This window comes from Suricata suricatta, chromosome 3 (assembly GCF_006229205.1).
Source record: "Suricata suricatta isolate VVHF042 chromosome 3, meerkat_22Aug2017_6uvM2_HiC, whole genome shotgun sequence".
Lineage (NCBI taxonomy): Eukaryota > Metazoa > Chordata > Mammalia > Carnivora > Herpestidae > Suricata > Suricata suricatta.
In genome coordinates, this window is record NC_043702.1 from 25,412,609 (window position 1) to 25,425,660 (window position 13,052).

At 35.3% G+C, this 13,052-nt stretch overlaps 1 protein-coding gene and 1 pseudogene across 2 annotated transcripts in view; one reads left to right on the plus strand and one right to left on the minus strand.

The window, feature by feature from the left end:
* The window catches only part of KANSL1L (KAT8 regulatory NSL complex subunit 1 like), a 129,938-nt gene that overhangs the window by 27,745 nt on the left and 89,141 nt on the right, over positions 1–13,052 (plus strand). For both annotated transcript variants that reach the window (XM_029933929.1, XM_029933930.1), the window contains exon 3: positions 10,402–10,543. In XM_029933929.1, the coding sequence (XP_029789789.1) occupies positions 10,402–10,543 (142 nt within the window). The remainder of the gene's footprint in view (positions 1–10,401; positions 10,544–13,052) is intronic.
* Positions 8,572–9,002, minus strand: LOC115287475 (annotated as a pseudogene).

Here is a 13,052-nt window from a genome sequence, read left to right on the forward strand (position 1 = left end):
TATGTTTGCACTCAGGTCTAACAGGAGAACAGGAGAAACCCAATAGAGGACCAGGGGGAGGGGAAGAGGGAAACAGAGTTGGGGAGAGACAGGGACACAAAACTAGAGAGACTGTTGAATACTGAAAACGAACTGAGGGTTGAAAGGGGAGGGGAGAAAAGAGGTGGTGGTGATGGAGGAGGGCACTTGTGGGGAAGAGCACTGGGTGTTGTATGGAAACTAATTTGACAATAAACTACTTTAAAAAAAATTTGCATGCTCTTCCAACGGAGGCAGGCAGGCACTCCTGTTTGTTACTGATTTCTAATTTAATTAAATTGTGGTCTGACAGCAGACATTACATGATTTTTATTTTTTTTGAACTAAAGTTTGTTTTATGGCCCAGAATGTGGTCTCTTATGTCCGTTGGTGTGTGTGTGTGTGCTTGCACATGTGTGCATGCATACCTGTGTGCTTTGAGATTTTATTTTCATGTAATCGCTACATGCAGTGTAGGGTTCACATTTACAACCCGAGATCAAGATTCACATTCTCTTCCAACTGAGCCAGCCAGGCACCCCTCTTATGTTTCTTGTTAACTTGAAAAGAGTGTGCATAATCTGCTGTTGTTGAATGAAGTAGGCTGTCAATGTCAGTTATGTCTAGTCAATGAGTGGTTCAGCTGTATTTTTACTGGTTTTCTACCTGTTGGATCCGTGCATTTCTGCTAGAGGGAGTCTTACACTTTTCAACTATAATAGCGGATTCATCTATTTCTCCTTGCAGTTCTATCCATTTTTGCCTCACATAGTTTGATGCTTTTTGTAAGCCACATACACATTAAAGATTGTTATCATCTTGGATGTAGACCCTTTTATATTATGCTGTAATGCCCCTCTTTATTCATGATAACTTCCCTTGCTCTTAATCTGCTGTCTGAAATTAATATAGCTACTTCTGCTTTCTTCTGATTAATGTTAGCATGCCATAACTTTCTCCATCTCTTTACTTTTAATCTATATGTGTTTTTATATTTAAAATTGGTTTCTTATAGGTAACATATAATTGGGTCGTGTGTTTTGATCCACTCTGACAATCACTGTCTTAATTGGTATAGTTAGACAGTTGGTGTCTATTTCAAGTGATTATTGATGTATTAGATTAATATCTACTATATTTGTCACTGTTTTCTATTTGTTGCCCTTGTTCTTTGCTCCATTTTTGGTCTTCCACACTTTTAATGCCTTTTGTGGGTTTTAACTAAACATATGATTCCCCTTTTTTTTCTTCCTTAGAATATAAATTATCTTTATTTATTTATATTTTTTTATTTTTTAGAGAGAGCGAGCAAGTAGTGGAGAGGGGCTGGGAGCGGGGGAAGGAAAGGAGAGACAGAATCTTACGCAGGCTCCATACCCACACACAGCCTTCCACAGGGCTAGATCCCACGACTTAGGGATGATGACCTGAGACTAAGTCAAGAGTTGGCCGCTCAATTGACTGAGCCACTCAGGTGCCCTCTTCAAAAAACTCTTTTTAAAGTAGTTACATTTACAGCTAATCCAAGTTTGCACTCACATAACCCAGCAGGTCCCATATAATGACAAAATAATCCTATATTTTCCTCCTCTTTTTTTATATCTCTTCTGCCATTTATTTCACTTATACATAGCATATATGGGCATATATAAGCATACAGACATGCATGAGCACATTCATAATCAACTAAATTGTTGCTGTAATTATTCTGAAACAGATTTATTACCTGTTAGATCTGTTAAGAATAAGAAAAATAAGCTGTGCCTGGATGGCTCAGTTTGTTAAGCCTCCAACTTCAACTCAGGTCATGATCTCCCAGTTCATGAATTTGGGCCCCCTGTCAGGCTCTGTGCTGACAGCTCGGAGCCCACAGCCTGCCTGGGATTCTGTCTCCCTCTCTCTCTCTCTGCCCCTCCTCTGCTCCTATTCTGTCTCTTTCTCTTGCTCAAAAATAAATAAACATTAAAACAATTTTTTTAAAGAATAAGAAAAATGAAAGTTACTATTTTACCTTCACTTATTCTCCAGTGTTCTTTTTCTCTTTATGTAGATATGTTTCTGACCTATGTGATTTTCCTTCTCTGAAAAACTTAACATTAGGCATATAGGGGAATGATGTCAATATAATGAAGAATTTGGTGTTGGTGTTTTTCAAACTACTTAAAACATACTAATGTTTTGGAATGAGCATGGGCAAACTTTTTCACAATTAGAGAAAACCTTAATAGTATAAGAAAAATGCTGAAAAATCTGTAAAAGTACCATCCTGTAGTGCAGTAAGTTGCTGGTTTATTGGCTTAAAAAATAGTATATATTCCACTATGTTAAAATATCTGAGGAAATTGTAGGTTGCTTTTCAGAAGTTGTGAAGATCATTCCCTTGTGCTAAAAATAAATCACTGAAGAAGGCTATCTCTAAATGATCATTTTTATTAAACTGGTCTGTATTAGAAGTGATTGTCTTTAAGAACCTGTACTGAAGGGGGAGGATGAGGGAGATAAGGGGGTGATGGTCATGGTGGGGGGCACTTGTGGGGAGAAGCACTGGGTGTTACATGGAAACCAATTTGAAAATAAACTATTAATAAATAAATAAATAAAATAAAATAAATAAGATCCCTTAAAAAAAAACCTACATCAAAAGAAATATGAACTCCAGGATATAAAACTTTAAAGGGTGGACTGGCTTATTCTAGATATGAATGCTAGTGGAAAAAACAATACTAATATTTTTATAAGGATTGCTATTGTTTTGTTAGATCTCAGATTTTAAAATTCTGTTGATTTTGAGTTGTCTGGCCCCAATTCTGTTTTCTCTGTATGTTCAGATAATTTTATTTTACAGAACATGGGTTATTCAGCAGTAGCAGAAATGCCTATGCTCAATTATAGGTTTGTGGTAGTCCCCTTTTAGAGTAACAAGGGTAGTCTGATCATTTTTTATCTAATTCTTTTTAGTGCCCATCATAGTGGCATGTAGGGCCATTACTAGTCCATTTTTGCAAAAGAAAAAAAGTGCTTCTTCAAGAACTCTAAGCAGATTTAGATTTGTAATTGCAACCTTAAAATGTAGAATTCTTGCTGGGATTTAGCACTGCTTGTACTTTTAGCTGGGCCCTTGTGTACTATAGAGTTTGGACACAGTGCATGGTGGTTTGGCTTCTTGAACAAAAGAGACATGGATGCGCACACACATACACACATAAACACACACACAGTGCTTGTTGAGCTGCTGATATGCATGATTTCAGACTATTCCTTTAGCATATATGTTTTGATTAGTTTAAAGTAATTAATTTTCTTATATGTTCCTGGTTGTCAATGTTTGATGTTATGCAAGGATTTTCAAAACACAGTTAAGACTGTTTAGCAGGCCATTCGTTTTCAAAATTTTTTCTATATAATATAAAAGGAGTTATATTGATAGTATGTGTAAATATTCCCTACACTCTTTTTTTCTTTTTCTCTTCCTTTCATTGGCTGGGAGAAGGGGTGGATAGATGGTAGGGGAACAAACCTAAATTTGCCAGTTTGATGTATGATTTAAACTAATTCTGAAAATTTCAGTTTAGATACTTGACACACTGGGTTCTGCCAGAATCCTAGGCAAAATTGCACAATAAATTAAGATTATTCTTATTCCCTTTCATTTCTAATGTCTTTTCCAGTTCCAATTTCAGATCATCCTTGGACATCCTAAACCTCACCCCTTAACTTAGTTTATCACCATGCCAAAATTTCCTGGAGCTCACAACTGGTTTTTTTTTTTTTTTTAATGTTTATTTATTTTGAGAGAGAGATAGAAAGCATCAGTAGAGTAGGGGCAGAGAAAGAGGAAGAGGGAGAATCCCAAGCAGGCTCCATGCTTAGCATGCAGCCCAATGCAGGGCCGTGAGATCATGACCTGAATGAAAATTAAGGGTCAGTCACTTAACCAACCAAGCCACCCAGGTGCCCCCCACAACTTATCTTTTTTCTTTATTTCTTGTTTGCTTGTTTATTTTTCCTGTGTGTATAGGTGGTAGAATATTAACATTGTTAACTTGTATATCAATGAGGCATAATCTTCATAAATATAATAAACATTTTAAATGAGAACTTGTTGGGGGCACCTGGGTGGCTCAGTTGGTTAAGCAACCAGCTTTAGCTCAGGTCATGATCTCACGGTTCGTGGGTTTGAGCCCCGCATCAGGCTCTGTGCTGACACCTAGCTTAGAGCCTAGAGCTGCCTCAGATTCTGTGTCTCCCTCTCTCTGACCTTCCCCTGCTCGTGCTGTCTCTCTGTCTCTCAGAAATAAATAAAAAAGATTTAAAAATTTTTTAAATGAGAACTTGTTAATCTAAAGGATTCTTAAAGCATAAAATAGTTTTGAGGAAGGGGTGTATTAGTTAGGTTACATGCTAAGGTGTCATACATAGCAAGAAGTCCTCAATATGAATGTGTAGAATCTATTTTTCTCTCCTATCATAAACAAGAATTAGGTATGTAGTATGTTTCACAGGGCTTTGCCAGAGACCTGTTGGCTTTGTCAGCTTCCAGGATGCTGCCCTTGCTTGCATTGTTGAAACTTACTCACCAGCTGCTCATCTGATTTTCATACACAATCATTTCTTAATGTCAAGTGTGCGCATTGATTTGGCTCAAATGTTATTGTCAAGGACTTAATGACATACACCTAACTGCAAGTAAGACTGGGAAATATATAGTATCTTGCTAAGCTATCATGAGCTCAGCTAAAACTGAAAGGGTTCTATTATCAAAAAAGAGGAGAATAGATATTGAGAGAAAATAAGCAGTCTGTTTACTTTGCCTCTTTGGCCACCCAAATATCCGTACACTGTCTTCTCATAGAGAAAACCTCTACTCCTCAGGATGACAATTCAAAGTCACATTCAGTAGGTGGGGTAATGTCATTTCAGTCAGGTCCAGATGTGATTCCATATGATGTGATCTATAAATAAATAGAAAATTTCCTAACTCTTACACTCTTGTTTGTTTTATGTATGTAGGAATAGAGACAGGAAAGCTACAATAAAAACCCCTACTAGGAAAAAGAAAATAAGGTACACATGATAGATTCTTACAATAATTAATAAGACATCTTGCTCTAGAAGTATAACAAGGTCTTGGTAGAATCCTAATTTTCCTTTCTGCGAGAGGTTTCTTTGTCTTTTATCCTCCATAATCTCGTGGCTTTGCTTTTTGGGGGTTATTCCTTATCCTTATCCTTTGTGTCTATATCTGCAGTGAATGGTGGAGAATGTACCCTTCTGTACATGGAGGCTGTAATGTGTTCTCACTTTGCTGCTTGTTGGTGCAGGTTTGGGTTTCCAAGGTAGAGGATGTTAGATTTGCGGTGTTTTATGCTACTAGAGTACCTTCAAAAATGTGGATTTCCATTCTGTTTGCCTCTTGTCAGTTAAATGTGAAAATATCACAGCCAAAGATTTCATTTGTTCATAGTTGTTGAGCCTATAGACTAATTAATTTACTAATTATTTTGCTAGGACCATCCACCTCTCTCTCAGTTCAATGACTGCTACCTTGAGGTCACCTGAAACAGTACTTTTGGGTAGGAATAAATCTAATTTTTGCTCCTAGGTTCATTCTCATTGTGTGGCTTAGAACTCTTAAGAGAAATTCTTGGAATATATTTTTTTTTTGTTGTCAGTTGTAGAAAAGCAGCTAGTTGGCTTTTGTATTCCTATATTATGGATTAGTTAAAATTTCATTTATTTCCTTTATTTATATGTCCCTAGTCATCAATATTTGATGTTATGAAAGGGTCTTTAAAACCTAGTTTAATATATTATTTCCTTTCCCATTCGGTGGGTTGCCTTTTTGGTTTTGTTGATGGTTTCCTTTGTTATGCAAAAGTTTTTAGTTGATGTAGTACAAATACTCTATATTTGCTTTTGTCACCCTTGCCTGAGGAGACATATCCAGAAAAATGTTGTTTAAGATCAGTAACCAAGATTGTTTTCTCTTATGAGTTTTATGAATTTCAGTCTTATATTTAGGTTTTTCAAATTCATTTTGAGTTTTTTTTGTGTGTATGGTGTAAGAAAATGACTGTCTGGTTTCCCCAATACCATTTATTGAAGAGACTATCTTTTACTTATTGTATATTCTTGCCTCTCTTGTCATAGATGAATTGATCATGTAAGCATGGGTTTATTTATGGACTCTATTTTGTTCTGTTGATTTATGTATTTTTGTGCCAGAACCATATCTATAGCTCTTTGCTCTCTATAGCTTTGTAATATAGCTTGAAATTTGGGATTGTGATCCTCTAGCCTTGTTCTTTGTTTTCAGGATTACCCATTTCCTATTTTTGTGAACAATTTTAATGGGACACCATCATACCCATTCATTTATGGCTGCTCATATGCTATGATGGCAGAATTGAGTAGTTATTAAAGAGACCAGGTAGCCCACAAAGCCTAAAATATTTACTGACTGCCTCCTTACAGAAAATGTTTGCCAAACTCTGGTCTAAAGGAATCAAATTCCAGGGAAAGATAAGCTCTTCCTAGGTCAGCAAACACCAGTAGAGAAGTTTGGCCTAATTTAATGTATTTTTCCCAGGACAAACTGTATTTTTCCTAGGATTGGCATTTTTCACAATTGGATCTTCTTTTTTTATTTTTTTATCATAGTTTTTATTATTGCTATCAGTGAGATAACAGTCTTTATGTTAAAACAGTATAAGTCTCCCTTTAATTTTGGTATTTTAAGATGAAATATTCGAAAACTCTGTTGGTGTTCTTAGTCGTCTGGCAGATCAGGTTTATATGCTGATTGGGAAGAGTAGACACTCAGTATGCACATATTCTTCCTGGTTTTTGTTGCATCAGCTGTGTTTACTTACATTCTAAGTTTTAGCTGTTAAATCATTGGTCATATAAGTTGTTTATATAAGACATGTCTTGATTTTGAGATATAACAGGTGTTAATCTACTTTGAGTGAAATAGCCATGTGCTTATCTGTAACATGTTTACAACCATAATTATTTTTTAGACAGAAATGTTTTTAAACAAGGGAACATTTTTGGTGGTAAATCTTATCTGCCATTTTTAACCATAGCAAGCAGATTTTATTCAGTCCTATCAAAATATAGGCAAAGGTATCTATTTCCATTTTGTGCATCTAAAGCCCTGGATTGTTGTGGTATTTCAATATGGTTATATGTGATCAGCCATCACATAAGCTGATAATCTAATACTTAATTCTAGTTCACTTGAAATTTGCCATAAATCATAGTCCCCATTTTGACTACTGGCATAAACTTTTAGATAAATTATTGTTTTTTTTTCTATAAAATTTGATTGACTTTCTAAAGAAAAGGATAAGGTATCTTATGGAAAATTCATTTCACATAATTACAAATCCCAGGAGTATTCAGTTTATTTAAATTTGATCTGATATTACTATTTTTGTGTGTGTTAGTATAATTTAATATAGTGTGTGAACACAAACATAATTTTTTAATGTTTGTTTTTGAGAGAGAGAGAATGCAAAAGTTGGAGAGGCAGAGAGAGTGGGGACAGAGCCTCTGAAGCAGGCTCTGTGCCGACAGCAGGCAGCTGTGTGGGGCTCGAACTCATGAACTGGGAGATCATGACCTAAGCCGAAATTGGACACTTAACCGACTAAGCCTCCTAGGCACCCCAAATATAACTTTTATAAACAATTTCACTATCAGAATATTTTTACCAGCAATACAATAATATGAACTCCATATATATATATTTTTTTTTTCTTTTGTAGCTAATCATGAGTTTGACAACCAAACAAAATTCTGTTATAGGGAAATTTTCAACAGGAACTAAATTTAATGAAGGGATATTTAAGATCATCTTTGATTTCCCATGCTTATTTCCAGACCATACTTCTGTGAGTCCTTTCAGCTTTAAAATGAACCTTGAACCCATCCTCCTCTCTTCATCTCTTCTTTATCTTCTATTCCCTTCTTAGTTCATGACATCTTCATTTTTTATTCAGTGTTTGAGTCAGAATGGGCTCTGGAGTAACCTCTGTGGCTGTGATCCTCCCACATGTTGTAGCTGTATGTGCTATATGTGGCTTTGAGGTCATCTGGTGGACCGGAAATGCCGATATCACTTTTGCTCACAGCCCATTGGTCAACACCAACCAAATGGCTCCAACCTAAGTGCAGTATTTGGAAATCACATTTATCCCTACCACACACAGTTCCATCTATAGTTGCATCTCATTGATTTATGACCTCTCATATTCCACTATCATGCTTTCTCTATCTAGTAGATATCTAGTAGATACTAGTAGTATCTAGTAGTGCTTAGAGGGAAAAAAATTTTGTTACTGCCTTGCTAATAACTTCTTTTTTCATAAGATTCAACACTTTACAATTACCTGTACAACTGGTACATGCTGTGGCCCTTGCTCTTCTCACTAATGTCATGATTGGCAATTAGTATTATTAAGTATTATCTATGAATAATAGATATATTCATATCTATTTTAATTTTTTCATTTTAACAGTTTTTTTTAAGTTGTATATAAGACTATTTTATTCCTGTATCTTCTCAATTGCCTCTTCCTTATAATTTGCCCTTTTCCTTTTCTGCTTGGAGAGATTTGGCTTTATGTTCGAGGATTTTCTTTGTCCAGTTTTAGTCTAGTGATAGCCACCTTGCTAGGATGGCTTTCCACATGGAAAGGTATGCCGTTTGCCTTTTCTCACTGTACTCATTCAATGTAGATGATGTATTTCTTCCCATAAACCTGCACTACTTTGTTAATATGCTGACCTTTGCAGTGTCCTTGCACAGCCCGCACTTCATCATCCTTTTGGATAGGCATGGATCAAATTTTGTACTTCTGTCTTAGCTCTTTAGAGAGAGGGGAAGACATAATCTGCCTGTGAATGTATGAAGATGCATTGAAATGCCTTTTGCGGTTCTTGCTCCTGTCAGAAGTTACAAAGGGATTGAACTTCATTTTGCCTGCTGGTACTTCAGCAATGGCTGCAAAAGGGAAGAGCTAATATTATATATTTTTTAAGTTTATTTATCTAAGTAATCTCTACACTCAATGGGAGGTCGAACTCACGACCCAAGATTAAACATCGCATGCTCCTCCAACAGAACCAGCCAGGTGCCCCTCTGTATTAATATTATTTTGAATAGACATTCTCTTTTATTATTTTCATAATTATGAAAATATGATTTAAAAGGGTGTCATTTACAGAAGCAAAATAATGACTACAAACTGTGTAAATAATAATACCAGGAGAATTCCAAACTTAATATGAAGTTCTCTTCAATCATATTGTATGCAGTTAGCATCCTAACCAAAATTGCTCTTTAGGAACATTGATTTAATGTAAAATTCCGTTATAATGAATATATTCTATGTAGTAAAGTTACAATAATTGTTTCTCTGACAACAAATTATATTTTAAGTTATTTATTGCTTTTAGTTTATTTATTTATTCTGAGAGAGACTGAGAACGAACGAGGGAGGGGCGGAGAGAGAGAGTCCCAGGCAGGCTCTGCATTATTCACATGGAGCCCACTGTGAGATTATGACCTGAGCCAAAACCAATAGTTAGACACCGAACCAACTGAGCCATCTAGGTGCCCCCTTTTTTAAGTTTTTATTTACATTCCAGTTAGTTGCCATACGGTGTAATATTAGTTTCAGATACACAGTTTAGTGATTTAGCACTTACGTACAACACACTCATAACAACAAATGATCTTTCATTTATTTAATTTTATTTTTATTATTATTTTTAAGTAATCTCCACACCCAAGATGGGGCTCAAACTCACAACGCTGAAATCAGGAGTAGCATATTTTACCAACCAAGCCATCCAGGTGCCCCAACAAATGTTTTTTAGAAGAAATACTTACTCTGGTTAAAGTTCCTATGGAAGACATTCAATTCAGTTATGGTTAAACATGTAAAAATTAATAAACTCTTGTGGTTGGTTACATTCATTACATAGATTTAGATTTGGCACAGTTCAAATGACTATACTTCCAGTATTTCTGCTTACATATAAAAGCTTCCTGTCAGTTTTTATGTGATATTAATGTCATTCCTATTTCCTTTCCTCTGCTGGCCCACTCCCATTTCAGCCCTTGTGTATTAATAAAATATTAAGTAACAGAAGAGATCATCTTATTACTATATATGTAATAATAAAAGTGAGCATTTGTTGGGATAGAAAGGTAAAGCTTTTTCTTTGATAAGTTGATATGTGATTCGTGCATGTAATTAGATGTTTTATAAAGAAATTTGGGATTATATGATAGGAGTCAAGGAATTTATTTAGTCTGTGAAAATTGGAATGCCTTTGTGCCTTGACTAACAGTGTTTGTCTTATTCACAGTAACTGTAGTACTGAATGGAAGTGGCTTGTAGACAGAGCAAGAGTTGGCAGCCGATGGACGTGGCTTCAAGCCCAGATTTTAGAGCTAGAATACAAAATCCAACAACTAACGGATGTTCACAGGCACATTCGTGCCTCCAAGGTATTGCCTGTATTCTTGTATTCTTAAAAATATTATTACTGTTTTAGTTTCTCATCTCTCTACACAAAGTAATTGTTGCAAGGCTTTATAAAAATGTAATTAATATTAACATTTTTGATGTAGTTGCTATAAGTTGAAGCTGTCACTATAATGCCTTTTTATTTATCGTGATCATTTCATCATACTTGAGCAGTTCATCTACTTGAGAGACTTTGTTCAGTTGAGGTACTTGTACAGTCCTTCTTGATCCCATTCTCTTTCCCCGTATATACCACTGCAGCCAATATTTTGACTTCAACATGTTTTGATATGTATTATTTTTGTGTATGTTTTTGTACTATTGGCACATAGATGTCTGTCTACAAATATTTATTTTTCCATGTTTATTAAATTTTTTATTAACTTATTTTTTAAAAATTTTGTTTATTTATGAGAGAGAGCGAGCGAGCACAAGCAGGGGAGAGGCAGAGAGAGAGGGAGACACAGAATCCGGAGACAGGCTCCAGGCTCTGAGCTGTCAGCACAGAGCTCAACATGGGGCTCCAACTCATGAACCACGAGATAATGACCTGAGCCAAAGTCAGACGCTTAACCAACGGAGCCACCCAGGCACCCTATGTTTTTCCATTTTAAAAATCTATATAAATGATATGTATACTACAAACTCTTTTGTGACCTGCTTGTTTTTGCTCAGCATAAGTTTTATACATTTTATAGGTTCTGTATGTTATTTAATTTTACGAATGGCATGGAATTGTATGAATATAATGGAATGTTTTATTTCTTCTAATTTCTACTGATAGACATATACATTATTTACTTTTATGCCAGTAAAAACAATACTGTAATGACTATCTTCTATGTGGGTTTTTTTTGGTGAACAAAAAAAGAGTTCTTGGTATATGCGTAAAAGTGGAAATACTGGATCTTAGGCCTGGCTATCTTCAGCTTTCCTATAATTACTGATATGATTAGATAATTAATTTTCCCAGTGACAGTGCATGAGGCCTCCTATTTCTTCACATTCTTGCCAACATTTCATAACTTTTGACCTCTTAATTTCTCCAGTGTAGTGAATATGAAATTTTATTACTATTTTAATCTAATTGTTCCTTAGTATAGAGAATCGGGCCTCAGTGTAATTGACTATCAAATATTTTTTGTCTAAGAATTAACTTATGTTTTCTATTTACTGTTTTCTGGGGGGAGGGTGGTTGGTAGAGGTGTGTGTTCGTGAATTATTTTTAAATTTTGGAGACCATTTGTGATCAGTTATAAATATTACAAATTTCTCCCATAACATTTTTTCATTATTTTAATATATGTATAAAATGGAAAAGAATGTATGTTCTTTATGTGTTAATTATAGAATTCTTTATTAAATTGACTTTATTTTATATATCTGCCATATCTTTATATCTCTAGATCTTTCATTAACGATATAGATTTATTAAAATTTCTTATTGTGAATTTTTCAGTTTTGTCTGGTAATTGTTTTTGCTTCTTACATTTTGAAGTAATGCTTCTTGGTAGATACAAATTTTTGATTATTCTACGTGTTTCTTTTTATAAACTATAACTAGCTAGGTTAAAAAATTGACTGTTGGGGTGCCTGAGTGGCTCAGTCTGTTAAGTGGCCACCTTTGCCTTACTTCATAATCTGACAGTTTGTGAGTTTGAACCCCGCGTCAGGCTCTGTGCTGACAGCTTAGAGGCTGGAGCCTGCTTCGGATTCTGTGACTCCCTTCTCTCTGCTCCTCCCCAAATCACACTCTGTCTATCTCTCTCAAAAATAAATAAATGTTAAAAAAAAATTTAAAAACAAAACAAAAAGCTACTCTGGTTTTTATTTTTTATTTGCCCTTACTCTCCTCTCTTTGTATTTAGGTCTTTTTTTTCTTTTTAAGTTTATTGACATTGAGAGAGAGAGAGAGTTCATGAGAGCATGCGTGCCAGCAGGGGAAGAGCAGAGAGAGCAGAGGAGAGACAATCCCAAGCAGGCTCCGCTCTGTCAGCAGTCAGCACAGAGCCGGTCTAAGGGCTAGAGACCCTGACCTAAACTGAAATCAGGAGTTGGGCTCTCAACTGTTTTAGCCACCTGGGTTCAAGACACCCAGAGTCTTGTTTTTTTACCTCTCTTGTTGGATTGGTAGAATTTGCTTCATTCCTTCCTTTTCCCTCTGCTGGTTTAGAAGCTATTCAGTATAGTTTTATTCTTTGTCATTATTCCTAATTTTTAATATGCTTCTTAATTCTAAATAATCCTAACAATGACTAAAAGTACTCAGTATTTCATATTTTACTTAAAACATGGGTTCTAAGGTATTACTTAACTACTCATTGCATCTATCTACTCCAATATAGTTGCTTTTTTTACAGTCAGTAATTAATTCTAACTAATTGTATTAAAAATGTGCTTACTTTTCTTTTGTGTTCTATCTGTAAAGCTCATTTTACACATTAAGATGCGGTAACAAAGAAACTCAAATATTGCAGCTTTGTAAACATA